The sequence below is a fragment of the Necator americanus genome, chromosome IV (assembly GCF_031761385.1).
Source record: "Necator americanus strain Aroian chromosome IV, whole genome shotgun sequence".
NCBI classification, from domain to species: Eukaryota; Metazoa; Nematoda; class Chromadorea; order Rhabditida; family Ancylostomatidae; genus Necator; species Necator americanus.
In genome coordinates this window covers 24861034-24876489 of record NC_087374.1, presented here as the reverse complement: position 1 = coordinate 24876489, position 15456 = coordinate 24861034, and the positions used below count along the sequence as shown (strand labels likewise).

General features: G+C 42.9%; 5 protein-coding genes across 8 annotated transcripts; all 5 read left to right on the top strand.

Annotated features, from left to right (window-relative positions):
* Positions 1–2912: 2912 nt before the first annotated feature.
* RB195_002596 (uncharacterized protein) lies at positions 2913–3869 on the top strand (the record flags this gene model as incomplete). Of its 2 annotated transcripts, XM_013435370.2 has the most annotated exons (5): positions 2949–3001; positions 3052–3071; positions 3146–3173; positions 3229–3334; positions 3807–3869. In XM_013435370.2, the coding sequence occupies 5 exons, from the start codon at positions 2949–2951 to the stop codon at positions 3867–3869; spliced, it is 270 nt and encodes an 89-aa protein (XP_013290824.2). The 2 variants fall into 2 exon arrangements, with proteins under 2 accessions (XP_064055809.1, XP_013290824.2); XM_064199928.1 differs by having other exon boundaries at positions 2913–2957; positions 3052–3185; positions 3250–3334.
* A 2620-nt stretch (positions 3870–6489) lies between these two features.
* Positions 6490–7063, top strand: RB195_002595 (uncharacterized protein; the record flags this gene model as incomplete). Its single annotated transcript, XM_064199927.1, has 2 exons — positions 6490–6678; positions 6890–7063. 2 exons carry the CDS (start codon positions 6490–6492, stop codon positions 7061–7063), a joined length of 363 nt encoding a protein of 120 aa, XP_064055808.1.
* Positions 7064–7472: 409 nt separating this feature from the next.
* Positions 7473–8033, top strand: RB195_002594 (uncharacterized protein; the record flags this gene model as incomplete). Its single annotated transcript, XM_064199926.1, has 1 exon — positions 7473–8033. The coding sequence occupies one exon, from the start codon at positions 7473–7475 to the stop codon at positions 8031–8033; it is 561 nt and encodes a 186-aa protein (XP_064055807.1).
* Positions 8034–8130: 97 nt separating this feature from the next.
* RB195_002593 (uncharacterized protein) lies at positions 8131–8919 on the top strand (the record flags this gene model as incomplete). 2 transcript variants are annotated; one of them, XM_064199925.1, is made up of 2 exons in its annotated part: positions 8131–8202; positions 8254–8919. In XM_064199925.1, 2 exons carry the CDS (start codon positions 8131–8133, stop codon positions 8917–8919), a joined length of 738 nt encoding a protein of 245 aa, XP_064055805.1. The 2 variants fall into 2 exon arrangements, with proteins under 2 accessions (XP_064055805.1, XP_064055806.1); XM_064199924.1 differs by lacking the exon at positions 8131–8202 and having other exon boundaries at positions 8509–8919.
* Positions 8920–8950: 31 nt separating this feature from the next.
* Positions 8951–13320, top strand: RB195_002592 (uncharacterized protein; the record flags this gene model as incomplete). Of its 2 annotated transcripts, XM_064199922.1 has the most annotated exons (4): positions 9035–9226; positions 10244–10325; positions 10426–10591; positions 13179–13320. In XM_064199922.1, the coding sequence occupies 4 exons, from the start codon at positions 9035–9037 to the stop codon at positions 13318–13320; spliced, it is 582 nt and encodes a 193-aa protein (XP_064055803.1). The 2 variants fall into 2 exon arrangements, with proteins under 2 accessions (XP_064055804.1, XP_064055803.1); XM_064199923.1 differs by lacking the exons at positions 10244–10325; positions 10426–10591; positions 13179–13320 and having other exon boundaries at positions 8951–9640.
* Positions 13321–15456: the final 2136 nt, after the last annotated feature.

Below are 15456 nucleotides of genomic sequence, written 5' to 3'. Positions count from 1 at the left end.
CCTAGAAAAGTGTGGAGGCAAGGGCAAAGGCTAGGTGAGGTCATGAAGACAAAAATTGAAGTGATTCTCTCAAAACGGCAAAACTATGCTAAAAAAACACAACCCGGAACGGGTAACAGAGGCACATGACCTGAAAAAGTGACTATAATGAAAAAGAGTAACAGACGATCTCCTATGAATGTGAATGTGTGAATGTCGCAACATTATTTAATGATATTTAGAAGAAAAGCGATAAAGAAAATCAGAGTAACGAAAACAAAAGTTTAAATGAGATAAGAATATGTCTTCAGTTTTTCCACAACGTTCCAACGTTCTAGGAATTCCGATGAAAATAGCGAAGGAGAAAAAATGCAGTTTTGGGTAGAACTTGATAACCCTGGATGGTGCTATACAACAACTGAAACTAATCTGAACTCTGATCAGATTGCGCTTGAAGTCATCACTTGGACGAATTTGATCGAAAAACTGCTCACATTATTCAGCGAAAACCTCGCTGTATGAAGAAGCGACAGTAATTGTAGAAATAATGGAGGAGAAAGATGCGATGAGGAAAAGAACAGTAGTTTGTGAGAATTTTTCTGTAGTAGAAGAAAGAACGATGGTGAACGTGAAGTTGTGAGGAAAAATCGACGCTTGGTTGAGTGGATCAAAACGGATATCGATCAGGCGTCATTTGATCTGTGTTTTAGAATAGCGAATTAGCTTAACAAGGACTGAGCGAGAAAAAAAAGGAACTAACATGCTTTTGAGGAGTGCTTTCACTTAAATGAGGTTCTACGGCTTTAGTAAAGCATGAAGAAGAGATCCGTAAATGCTTCTCGACTTCTACGGTGACAGGTAGCAAACTGTGACATAGGGCTGCGGAGATGGCGCTGAAATTGCTTTTTTACTCCCTTATCTTCCTGTCTGATAACAGAGACGTGTCTTAGAAGTTGTAAATTGATCTTGCTGTCAAAAATTCTGTATTCATCCATTCTCATCTCCATTATTACTCGTCCTAGAAACATGTGGAAAACATGCGCCGCAGCCATGTACAGATGTATGGAATTTCTCGCTTCCAAATAGAAGGGAACAACTTTCTTAAAGAGAAAAAAAATGCAGTTTTGGGAGAACTTGCTAGTCGGTTTCACTTGAAGAGAACCAGAAGAAAAACCAGATACCGTGAGAAAAGCTGTGAACAGCTTCTGAGCAGGTCACGTTCTCTATCAGCGCTAGCCCTTCTATTGAAGCACGTGCCGATAACGAACAGTTAGTGTTACCGTTTAAATCTAAAGGAAAGAAAACACTGTACATATCATTGTGTTCTGAAGCAAGGCAGCATCCCACGATAAAATAATCTCTCACGTATGGTGGCAGGAGGAGAACCAGGTCAGTTTACAAGGTTTCACTGCTGACTAGAAAAGGTTTTGACCTAATTTTCGTGCGCAATTAGGAAGGACATTAACATCGAAATTAATTGTGTGAATTTTGAATGAGGCTTCTTAACATTTTCGTTTTCTCCGCTCAAATGAAGTTGTAGTAAAAAAAGAATTAGAGTCGAAAATTTCTTGTACTTTTAGTTTAGGCACTTTTTCAGCACAGAAAAAGAGAATAATCGGAAGCTTTATAATTGTTAACAAAAAAAAAGCACAAGCAAACACACGGAACGAAAAAGTAATCATAATTCACATGGAAGAATTACCAAAGAAACGAAAGAATCGTGCGTGGAAATCCCGAAAAGCTGGAAATATTAGCCTATTTCAGGGTCTGAAGAAGGCGATTTGCCGAAAAGTTGGCCGGTAAAATCAACCAGCAACCTCGCATACAGCTCACGGAAAAACCAATGTAACTCCATAGGTGTTGTTTTTGATTTCATTTTTCATAATTTTATAGAAAGTAGAGAAATGAGAATCAGAGAAATGGAGGGTTCTTAAATACATTAAGTTCAGCTAGCTGCAGTCGACCAGCACTAAGTTCCTTTTCCTCCACATTCCGTTTAGTTCAGAGAAGTCACTGTCATTCAACGAGGTATTAAAAGCCCCCTTTAACTCGACTTTCGATGTTTGTTGTGACGCCCTTTATTGCGATAAAGCAACTGTGAGAAAGGTGAGAATAAAGTGGACTCCTACATAGGCAGCATGTTTTTCTCTTCCGCCTGGGAAATGTTTAGAAGAAATGGCAGCTGAGAGGATGGAAGTAGAAACATTCATTTTTCCAATTTTTTCCAAACCTGCTACAGTGAAATAATTGTGCGTCAACAATTTTTATAGAAATTGTTGACGCACAATGCACTGGTCAAATCCAAACTAAGTGCAAACCTCTTCTGAGATGTTCAGGCTCACATCTTGATGCATGTTTTTCCACGGGACTTACGTGACAGCATCCATGCAGAACCATGTTTTATTCCGTGCAAAATTCTTCTCCTCACACTCAACTCAATTCTTCTTCAAGCTTTCATTTTCTGTTCTCCTTCTGCTCCCATTTCGTAATCCATTTGAATCGTTTCAAATTCGCTAGCGATGAAAGATGTCCTTAAAAGCATCGCATTAGCAAATGTTGCGAGCTATCTAAATGTTTTGCTCTCTTTGAAACTGAAAGCCATTACAAAACATTGAAAATCGCTTAGTCGCTTTTTTCTAAGCGTTAGACACAAAATTAGCATTCTAAGGGAACAAGAAACATCCATTAGAAACATTTTCTTCCACATGATTGAAAGAAGATGGTGACATCGGTGAATATCTATAAAAGGCTCGAAGAGAGGCGATGCCGCCGTCACGTCTTGCTTGAGTGCTGCCCTCAATCTTCTCCTGCTTAAAAATCACCTCTTCCAAATTCAGAAAAATTTATTCTAAATTTCGTTGCATCACGACATTTGAACAGATTTATTTCAGCCGCAACATAGGCATAATGAAATAAAAGTAAAACATTTCAGAATGAACTCCCGCGCTTCGCTCATCCTTCTCGCTGTGATGTTTGCGGTTCTCTCGTCGACCACGCTGGCTAAGATCTATTTGTTCCCGAAGTACGATCAACATTGATTAACTTTCTAGTTTTAACCTACATTTGATTTAGACGTCAGCCATTACCATTACGTTGATGAACGACCTGTGCAGAACACAACTCAAGCTCTTCCTCTACTTGGATTTGTTTTTTGTTTTCTTACAAGCCTCATCCGGCGCTGTGGAACATCTTAAGTGCGTTAATAAGTAAGTGGAGGAATAGATTCTATATGTATTTTGATCTTGGCAGAAATCCACGTCAAGGATTCAGCACATACGGGATGTTTGGACGTCTCCGCGACTTCTCCGCAACAAATTCCTCTCTTATCGAACTAAGCAGGAGCACTAAATGCATTGTAAGCTTCGTAAATGTCCTCTTTAAAATGCTGAACGTTTTTGATCTCTGAAGCGTTGCAAATACGCGCCATCCGCACGAAAGAGGACAAAAACCGCTGCTGTGTGTCTGAATAATTCCATCTTTACACTTAATCCATCATGTTGTCTAAATGATGTCAAACATATCTTTCTCTGACTGAAATGGGATTTTTGCATTATGGCGTTAAAGAGTCTAAGGATAAAAGGACTAAGGATTAAGTGTTTGGCGTAATCAACCCAATCAAGATGCGCCAACGCGCTCAACTCATTTCAGAGAGTGGAAGTTCATTTCACGGTGAAAGGTTGGCACTAGTGCGGTTTTCAACTATTATTAATCACTGACTGCGCCACACTTTTACGTAACTTTGTGTTTCTAACTCAAGTGGTTCTTTTGAAACTTAGTTGAGAAAAGAAACGTCAAATTTTTCCTCCTCTGTATTGGATTTTTTAAAGCAGCTTCTGAAAGGAACAGAACAACAACATAGATCAAAATTTGAAGCCAAGAGTTTTGCTTGATGCTCGAAATATGGCGATGGGTTTTTCAAGCGCGCTGCAATATTTCAACAAGAAGAAGGTGCGGCATCATTTTCGACTGCGCGTGAAAATGCGTACGACTTTGAACAACGTCCAATAACCAATCTTTCACTTTATGAATACTTCAAAAACGGATCAAGGTATGTTTTAGAGAGGTTTGCTAACAGAATTCGATTTTGCCTCTTCAAAGATTTTTCTTTCTCTCAAAAGTTAGTTGAGAATAAGTTGAAAAATTTGCGAAAATTCTCAACTTTATTCTAACTAGCTTTCAAAAAAACCAGAAGGTCCCTAAATAAAACGTGACTTATTTCTTTTACAGCTCAGATCTTTCTCTAAGAATTCATTCTTATTTGCCTTTCTGAGTTTCTTTAGCACCAAGGTATAAAGCACCAAGATATGTTTATTTCAACTTAGCAAATTCGACCATTCGAAAATTTCAAATCAGGTTCAGTAGTGTTAATCACCTGGAAAACGCTGTAAATATCACAATTTTAGAACAATTGCTGGTAAAGTGTATTTCTCAGTAACTTTTTATTTTCTGAAAGGATCAAGATTCGTGCAAGGTAATGACTGTTTGTAATCACAGTCAGATAGTAAAGTTGTGTATAAGTCATAGGAAACAGGTGAAAATACTTTCCGAATGTGTTTCAAGTCGTTAACAATTTTTTTTTCATTTTGCGGAAGGCTCAGTCGAAGATCGAACTCTTGAACACACGTAATCGCCGTCAAAAGAGAAAAAGTGCCTTTGAATACACGTTGGGAACTTCCTCTTGTCTTCAACTTGTATGTGCACATATGCACAACTCTGATTCTTGCAGTGAGCAATCTGTGGCGTTTGTGCTGTAGTATGTGCAATTACTTTACATAGAACATAATATGTCAACATTTATTGTAGCGCCATTTATTAACATATTTGTCCGAACGTCCGGCTAAAGCCAGACTTCAGACTTTCTGTGGTGTTTGCTTCGCTCGCCTTTACTGATCAACGAAAATTGATATTAGTGCCGTTTTCTCTGAATTCGGACTTGTATGAAATCGGACTTCGAACTTCAGCTCCAAACATTCCTTACCAATATATTATAGACAGAAAAGCATTACTCGAACTATCAGTTTTCCTCCTGTTTTCCCCATACACTTATCAAAGAAGGATGTTTTGGCATAAAAAGACGTGAAAGACATCATCCTGTTGATAAAGATAACGTTCCACGTCAGATCACATAAACATCTTGCTACTACTTAAGCACCCGTTTGCATGCGTCTTTCCACTTTCTGAGAACAGCATGCTACCAACTTGATGTAAACGAAGAAGGAAATAAACGGCCAGTGGACACGGCTATGAAACGGCTGCAACCATCTATCTTTTGCGTCATGCACAGGAAGTCATTGCGAACCATTTCGACGCCGCGGAACCCGTCTCATACCATTTTGCAGCTACCTGGCGCTGGCACACCAACTCGACGCCGGACTTTCTGCGATTTTAGCTTTGTTCCCCTTCACTAATCAATGGAAGTTCATAGTAGTGACATTTTCTGTAAAATCAAAATTCTCTTTTTCTAGCAACGTATTCTTCTTTCTTTTTTACTATAAATAAAGGCAAAAGATTTCATAGTCTTCTTTCTAACGCGTCAGCTCAATATTTTGAGAATATTCGAACTTTAGTTTCAAACACTCCTTCGGTTTCTATATAATATAGACACAATTCTAAAGTATTACTCGAAGTATGGGTGTTCTTCTTGTTTTCCCCAGCAGCTATCAAAGAATGATGTTTAAACATAAAATGACGTAAACAGCATCATCGTACTGATAAAGATAAGTTCCACATCAGATCATGTAAGCTGTTGGGTACTACTTAAGCAGCCATTTGTATGGGTGTTTGTACTTTTTGAAGAAGGCATGGCATCAAGTTGAGGTAAACGTGCAAGGAAATAGATACGTGGAGAATTCATATAGGTGCAATGCAACAGGTGCAGTGGCCATGAATTTGGAACGGTTGCAACGTCTAATTTACCTTTCGCGACATCTGCACAAAGTTATTGCACATCGATCCGACGCTTCTATAGGTATCTGGCGCCGGTGGGCCTGTCGCACCCGCTTCTATAGGTATCTGACGCCGGTGGACCAATCTGCCGCCGGTGGGCCCCTCGCACACACTTCTATAGGTATCTTCTGGCGCCAGTGGACCCGTCGCACCCCCCTTTTTGAATTTCGTCACACACACACGTGACAGAATAAGCCTGTTATTATATATCATGATAACGCATTATAGGGGCGGATGTGGTGTGGCGGTTAGAGGTTCGGCTTCCTGCACGATCGACCGGAGGTTCAAATCCGCCCTAGTGCTCACCAAGCCTTTCATCCCTCCGGGGTCGATAAATTGGTACTAGACTTGTCTGGGAGGATCAAAACACTGACATGGCACATCGGCTAGCCACCGCAAGTCATTTTATGGGCCAGTAACACGTTCGCGCCACGGATCTCCCTCAACAGAAGGATTATGGCCGGTTAGTCGCGAGGCTACGTGGCTCGTCCCCGCGTGGCGGATAGGGAATCGCGGACCAAAAGCGACCTTGTGCTTGCCCAGAGACGCAGGTGGATTCAGGAGATGGACTCCCTGTTTCATGACATCCTTGTATCCCGTACGTCAGTCCGGCCAAAAGCTTGCAATCAAGTGACTGGGAGGTGCAAGGGAGGCGGTTTGGAGTCGCCTCCAACAAATAAGCTCCACATGTTCACTCCGGGAGAACGGAAGTTCTCCCAGAAACTCATGGGAATAGAGGCTTGCAACCTGCCCGTGGGTTTTAAAATTTTATGCAAAACACAGTAATAGAAAAGAGTCTCCTGATTCCGGAAGTAAGCCTGGTACGGTAGCGCCAGATGGGACGGGGTTGCAGGAGTCATGTAGGCTACCGAAACGGAAAAGGACTAGGATGGCGATCTGAACTTATAACGCACGTACGCTTGCATCGGAAGCGGCCATCGAAGATCTGATAATGCAAGCCAAGAAGATCAAGTACGACGTCATCGGACTGACCGAGACGAGACGACGTCACCCTCTCAACGTCATATATGAGACTGGAGAAGAACTGTTCTTAGGAACATGCGACAGTAGAGGTGTTGGTGGAGTTGGCGTCCTCGTCAACACGAAGACGGCAAAGAACATCGACTCTTTCGAATAACTTACGACCCGAATCGGACGTCTGCGGATGAGAAGATGTGGTCCAACACCAGCTTTGACTATCTTCGTCGCTTACGCTCCAACATCAAGCTACAAAGAAGAAGAAGTCGAAGCTTTCTATATGGACCTGTAGAAGTTCTACCGAGAAGATCATGCCTTCTACAAGGTCATAATTGGCGATTTCAACGCCGAAGTTGGCCCAAGAAGAACGCCGGAGGAACTTCACATCGGGACCCACGGCCTACAATGGAATGACCAGGGGGAGAGGCTCTCCGAGTTCATCATGACGACTAAGACCATCCATGGGAACTCGTAATTCCAGAAGTCCTCCTTCCTACGCTGGACGTGGGAGTCACCCGGAGGGTACCGTAATGAAATAGACCACATCATTGTCAATAAAAGCCTGCCTGATGGACGTCGCTGTTGTACCAAAGTTCAATACGGGATTGGACCATCGTCTGCTTCGAGGAAGATTTTCCTTCACAAGGAGAGCAGAGAAAGCCGCCAAGTTCAGAGGGAAAAATCCCAGGACTATCATCAATTGGGATCTCTTCGCTACGTTAGCCGGCTTTTGGGAAGATTCCGCAATGGACAACATCGACGAGGAATATGACCGGCTCGTTGAACACGTTCACGACTGTGCGAAGAAGGCTGAGAGTTTTAAAACGACCAAGAGACGCTTGTCTCTTCAAACTCTTGAGCTGATACGCCAGCGTGGAGCAGCACGAGCCGCAGGGAACCTCAGACTCAGATTCGAGCTCGCAAGGCTTTGCAGAGAGACGATAAAGGAAGACGTTAAAGAGAGAAGAGCAGAAGTGCTGGCTGAAGCTGCAGAGGCGGGGAAAAGCATCCTATGCCCGTCGAGACTTCGCCAGTCGCAAGACGAGGATGACTGCTCTCCGGAACCCGAAGGGAACAGCCATTGCATCGAGAAGGGGGATGGAGAAAATCATCTACGACTTCTACTCTGATCTCTTCGACAGCCATGTCCACTTGCCTCCTCACCATCTGAGGGAAGATGGACAAGTCATTCCAGAGGTTCTCCCGTCCGAAATACGACATACTATCATGTCGGTAAGAAATCGTACGGCACCCGGTCCCGACAGAATAAGACCGGAACACCTGAAGAGCCTTCCGCCAGTACTCATCAACACCCTGGCGAGGCTGTCACGTTATCTGTCGGAATGCTAGGTTCCTAAACAGTGGAAGACCAGCAAGACCGTGTTGTTGTATAAAAAGGGAGATCCACATGACATCGGCAACTATCGTCCAATCTGCCTACTGTCCGTCATCTACAAGCTCTTTACAAGAGTGATCCTTAATAGGATTGAAAAAGTCCTGGATGAAGGACAGCCATGCGAGCAAGCAGGGTTTCGAAAAGGATTCAGCACGATTGACCACATTCACACTGTTTCGAAACTCATCGAGGTATCACGAGAGTACAAGATGCCGCTCTGTCTCACCTTCATCGACTTGAAAAAGGCCTTCGACTCAGTTCAGACGGAAGCGGTCGTGGAAGCCTTGGACAACCAAGGTGTCCCTACTCAGTATATAAAGGTACTTCGAGAGTTGTACAGTAACTTCACGACCATAATTTCGCCATTCTACAAGAACATCATCATTGACGTGAAGAGGGCGGTCCGACAGGGTGATACAATTTCACCCAAAATATTCACAGCCACCCTCGAGAACGCAATGCGAAAGTTGGAATGGGACGACATGGGAGTGAAGGTTGATGGTCGGCAGCTACACCATTTGCGCTTTGCTGATGACATCGTACTGATAACACCTAGCATCAGCCAAGCGGAACGAATGCTGACCGAATTCGAACATGTGGATGCATCGGTCTTCAGCTGAATCTACTAAAGACGATGTTCATGCGGAACGGATGGGTCTCGGATGCCCCATTCACGCTCAACGGAACGAACATATCCGAATGCACCAGCTACGTTATCTGAGTCGGGAACTAAACATGATGAACGACCTGACCCCCGAGCTGGGCAGGAAGAGACGAGCGGCTTGGGGAGCGTACAAGAGCATCGAGGATGTAGTGAAGAAGACCAGGAACACCCGGCTCCGTGCTCACCTCTTCAACACCACCGTACTTTCTGCTTTGACCTATGCTTCGGAAACCTGGGCATTTCGCAAGAAGGAAGAAAACGCGGTGAGCGTCATTGAACGCGCAATTGAGAGAGTGATGCTAGGAGTATCCCGTTTCACGCAAGTGAGGGACAGGATTCGAAGTTCTCTCCTACGTCAGCGATCGAAGATTAGAGACGCCGCCGCGTTTGCCAAGGAAAGTAAAATAAGGTGGGCCGGACACGTGATGCGCTTTAATGACAACCGTTGGACCAGAGCCGTGAGCGACTGGGTTCCCCGCGATATTAAGCGCACTACAGGAAGACCGCCGACCCGATGGTCAGATTTCTTCACGAAGTCCTTCAAAGAAAATTATGATGCTCTTCGTGTCCCACGCGAAAGGAGGAACCACTGGGCTACTCTGGCACGCGATCGGGACAAATGGAAGAATTACTGGCGCCCGCTCGACCAGTTCGAAGATCAACGGGAGTCAAGGTAATCAAGGTAATCAAGGTAACACGTTCGCGAACCTCAAACGATTCTGAATTGAAGTGAAAGTGGGGGCGCATTTGATTGATTAACGCCAGGCACATTATCCTTTATTCTTTATAGATGTTTTGTTGGCCGAAACGTACCTCGTGGGATTCTACTCAAATTATTTTTTCAAGACCCTCTTCACACAAAGTTATTAAGTTTCTTATTTACTTGAGGAAACATTGTTTAGGAGCTCACTGATTGATAACTATCATAAGAACCATTGCGATCTCACGGCTATTATTCAATAAGAGGATAAGGATAAAGTCATTGGCGCATCAATCCGCTTGGGATGCGCCCCTACGTCCACTTCTATTCAGAATCGTTTGAGGTTCACGAATGTGTAACTGGCCTATACAATGACTTGCGGGGGGCCAGCCGATGATCAAGTCAGTGTTTCTATCCTCCCAGACATGTCTGGTACAAATTTATCGACTCCTCCGTGGCCGATAAATTTGTACCAGAACTTTCTAATTAATCAGTAGTACTAGTAAATAATGCCAGGGCTTACAAACTGTGAATCCGCAGCGATTCCTTCTCTCTGATTCTGATCTCAGATTCACTTCAGAGTACGATTGAGCACATGACAGTTATTGCTTTATCAGAATGTGCTGTACTTTTCGATGCTAAGCTACTACGAAATCCATTAGGTTCGTGCAGCGACAAAATTTACGCATTATTCAGGCAGATTGACTTCTGCTGAGTTCCTTATTTGCGCCCTCCTCTACCTTATACCAATTTGGAGCTTAGGAAAGGAGGATACCATGACAATGACTGAAACTGTTTGGGCTACTCCACGAATAGATAGAGATGTAGTTCACGACAATTCGGCTTTCGATCGGTCGTCCCAACGATGGAACTTGTTACGCAATAGAACGCGGGCAGCTCTGTCGTCCGACGTCCAAATCCAAAGAATGTTAGTCAAATAAGCAGCAGAAGATGACCCATCCGTGCAGTCGTAGGGGTGTTACCAATTCCTCTCGTTCTATTACCCGTAATAAGTCGCATCGTTTAGAAGGTGGAATCACTGTGATTGCGTTCGTGCCTGGCCATACAACCCCAACCCTTTATATTTGCGGAGAGTCTCAACTTTCGATTTGATTTGGCGTATTTGATGTGCTGCGATCAATGAGCTTATTACAGTAGTTTTTCGTCTTAAACTCGTGCATTTCCATTAAGAATTGGTGTCGTGTCTGTTATGGTCAACAAACGATGAGATGCTGAGCACAACAAGCAATTACTGCATTTGTGGAAAACGCAGTAGTTGATCGCCGTGCGGTCCTATACTACACATGCTCCCTATTTACTCAACAAATTATTGTGAAGCACACTCGTTTTCAGTCGTCTCTTCGCATGCACATTCGAGATCCCGACATTCTCAGCATTCCAGAACACTGAGAACATTCAAGAAATGGCTATTCTCCTTTTCGGTTACTGTCGCTTCCACTTTGATGAAAATGAATGTTGGGAGCATTTGTGGCTCCACTCCTTTCTGATAGCCGTGTTTCCATCATCCTGAGAAAGTGGAGAGGGGATTTTATGTGAAGGTCGTGGCGAAGACAGCGAAGAATAGCAAAGTTTGACTTATTGGTTGAACAAACTTTGCGAAGAACCAAATGCTTAGCAAGCGCCGTTCCTTTCGCAAACAAGAAATCAAACTTTGTCGCTTCACCATGAAATACCAAGTGTACAAGTGCGAATTCATTTTTGTTCTCATTTTTGATGTTTTCTCCTCACTTTTTGTCCTTCTGTAATTCTGCTCGAGTGATGCCAACTTACTTATCGTACTCAGGGCTTTTACAAAGTGCATTTAGACGTTCCGTAGTTCGGATAATTACTCGATACTGAACTGATGAGATACTCTTCATACCTGTGTTTAGTTCTCTTCAGTGCTAGTTTTCATCAAATTTCCTTTTAACTTATCATTTGGAAAATAGGTTTTTTCAGTTGAATTCAATTTAAAGACGCTTCGAAAAAAGACCATACGCATTCTCTTGCCACATACAAAGGGCCAACTGTTTAGCATTCGCCATTCCTTGGGCGAGCAAATGATCTAGGAAGATATGTGAAGTCGTTATTTCGTACAATATTTAGATTACCAGTCTGAGCGTTGGGCTAAAGCCAGACTTCAGTCTGTTCGCCTCGCTCCCCTTCACTGATCAATAAGAATTAATAGTAGTGCCATTTTCTGTATAATCAGATTTGTGCTATTCAAACAATGCCTTCTTCTTTTTTTTTAATAACAAATAAAAGCAAACGATTTCATGGCTTTCTCTCTGAACGCGTCAGCTCTACATTTGCAGAACATTGAAACTTCGATACTAAACACTTTCCAATTGTGTCTGTGTAATTTTCGTATCAAACTTCGTTTGATACGAAAATTACACAGACACAATTGGAAAGCCTTACACCAAGTATGGGTTTTGTTCCTCTTTTCTCTCAACGGTTATCACAGAATGATCTTCCACTTATTTATTAACGCGCTTAAGGTGTTCCACAGCGCCGGATGAGGCTTGTAAGAAAACACAAAACTAATCGATCTAGTGGAAGAGCTTGAGTTGTGTTCTGCACTTAGATTCTTCTTCTTGGTAGATTTCTCAACCAAAATGGCTCTTTTCCCCTAAACTAAATGTAAGTTAAATCTTGAAAGTTAAAGGCATCACCCCACGAATCTGAGGTGGTGCAGATTTCAGGTGGAGTATTCGTATACGGAATGGGAGACTACGGAGAGGGAGGTGATTCCGTCCATTTCTTGGTAATTGCCGTAAAAAACGGCCCGGAAGATGCGGCGCCGCACAAGGCTGGCGCGCTCCAATCGAACATCTTGTACAAAATGGTGCGCCAAAACGAATGAAGCCGTATCTTCCGGACCGTTTTTTACGGTAATTAGCAAGAAATGGACGGAATCACCTCCCTCTCCGTAGTCTCCCATCCCGTATACGAATACTCCACCTGAAATCTGCACCACCTCAGATTCGCGGGTTTGATGCCTTTAATCAATGTTGATCGTACTTCGGGAACAAATAGATCTTAGCCAGCGTGGTCGACGAGAGAACCGCAAACATCACAGCGAGAAGGATGAGCGAAGCGCGGGAGTTCATTCTGAAGTGTTTTACTTTTATTTCATTATGCCTATGTTGCGGCTGAAATAAATCTGTTCAAATGTCGTGATGCAACGGAATTAAGAATAAATTTTTCTGAATTTGGAAGAGGTGATTTTTAAGCAGGAGAAGATTGAGCGCAGCACTCAAGCAAGACGTGACGGCGGCATCGCCTCTCTTCGAGCCTTTTATAGATATTCACCGATGTCACCATCTTCTTTCAATCATGTGGAAGAAAATGTTTCTAATGGATGTTTCTTGTTCCCTTAGAATGCTAATTTTCTGTCTAACGCTTAGAAAAACGCAATTAAGTGATTTTCAATGTCTTGTAATGGCTTTCAGTTTCAAAGAGAGCAAAACATTTAGATAGCTCGCAACATTTGCTAATGCGATGCTTTTAAGGACATCTTTCATCACCAACGAATTTGAAATGATTCAAATGGATTACGAAATGGGAGCAGAAGGAGAACGGAAAAAGAACAGCAAAATTTTTGACGCACAATTATTCCACTGTAGCAGGCTTGGAAAAAACTTGGAAAAATGAATGTTTATGTTAGGTTCATGTTTATGTTTCAAAAACGCTTTTGTAATTCCCTCTACAATTCCAAGTCGGTTCGACCCGAATGGAACGTCTGCGGTTGCAAACGTTCGTGATGCCTCCATATCGATTGAAAACGATCCTCCTAAATTTAATTGTTTGGCTGCGACCACTAAGGACCAAGATCTTTCTTTTTACCCGACTATGCTCTGAAACAAACTGTGTCCATAACGCTTCCAGTGATGGGCATCATGCGCTGATGGCTAAGCATCAAACAGTGATGTAGTTCATTGTGAGCATTTGATGCGACAAATTCTTTTCTATTCGTTAAAAAAACAAAAAAAAAAGCTTCAGGCGACGAAAAACACAGAAACGAGAGGATTTGTCATTGGCTTCTAGAGAGTAATGATAAATACATGGCGAATAACAAACATCGCAGTCAAATCCAGAAATTACATTGAGACAGACAGCTCTGTTTACCCGGTGACCCAACTTTTACACGCGCGAGAGTGATGAAATGTACTAATGCAACTTGAACTCGGTAACTAATTGATGGATTGATGTAACTAACTGACGGATTGCCTCGTTGCACTTGTACGAGTGGTAAAATCCGTTTTATTCACTCTACATGTCTTCGCTTCATGTTTTAAGTGGGCGTAAAAAGTTGTTTTGTCGGGGAAACTGATGCACGTGATGCCGCTAAAAACTGATACTTCTGGAAGTGTAGAAGATTTTCTCCGTTTACGTTGTGACATTTGCAAATTATCAGCTTTATTTACTGAAGATAACTCAACACCATAAGCCTTCCTGGAATCTGTATCTCTTCACGCGGTGCTGTGTTTAGCCATTGTCTCAGTAGGTATTGGGAACATTATGCGCTCCAAACAATCATATGAAATATATAAAAAATGGAATAATTTCTCCTTATACGTAATAATAAATAATTTCTCCTCATACGTATTAGGTAAAAACAGCGTAATTACGCTTGTAACCCGAGCAAACGATTTTTCACACAGAATAACGTTGCATAAAGTTCACGCTGAAAAGTTCTGGAAATAGTGTTCAAATGTCTTCTCCAGGTTTTCTGCATCTCTTCCGTGATTTCGTTGTGTTGTTTCTTTCCCAGAACTCCAAACAACTTGTTCTATTCATTGTCACAAATTATCTGTCTACGTCTGAGTTGTGGCACTGTTTAAAGATTCGATTGTGTAGCTTCATTGCTTCCGTTAACTGGTGAGTCCTGTGTCGATCATGGATAATTGTTAGAGACGGTCCACAAGAGCCGATAAATTGGCCCCAGACTTATCAAAGAGGATAAAAAACTGATTTCGTAGACTGGCCTGCAGTCATTGTATGTGCCACGCACCCACTCACAAAACCTCCACGAGTTCTGTGTCCCAGTAAAACGTCGAAGCGGGTTCTTCCCAAGTGAACAGGTTAACGCCAACCTCGTTATAATCTTTTTTACAGTAGCGAATAGAAGTAGCAGATGTGCAGCTTTGTGGCTTCATGGGCATGCTCCGATGGGGTTCAACAAAAAACGTAGGGCTCAATTCCTCCTAACAGCCCTCAAAAGCAGCATAGCAAGCACATGCGCAGGCTAGCAAGCGGGAAACACTCCTCTTGTGGAAATTTCCCTACGAAGCACCATACAACCCACCACCGCTGGACAAGCGTCGCGCGTCTGCGAGCGAACGGGCGGCAAACAGTAAGGTTTCGCCGTGGCCTACTCAGCTAGAGCCAGTAGCTGGGCTGCTGAGGGAACCGGCGCATGTACAGATATGGGGTTATAACGTGCATTATATTAAAGATTGTACAGGAAGCAGCACGGGAATGTACACTTCCAACCCTATCTTTTCCTGCGGATATCCGGAAATCGTCAATTTCGTGATACGTTGTCTTTAACTGTTTGTCTTGAAACGTCTTTGTTTGTTGTTTATCTTGAAAAGCGTAGAGTAGCGAAAATAAACACGACAACGTGTTGCGACTGGCCATTTCCATGTATCTCGCACGTCATCTGTCGAGATCGATGGACGCAACAACATGGCGTCGCCCGTCGCAGTGACGTGATGCACAGGACTGTGAAAGCCTTGGAATGTTTATTCAAAGGAGTTTCTTCAGCTTTTCGAATACACTGTCACA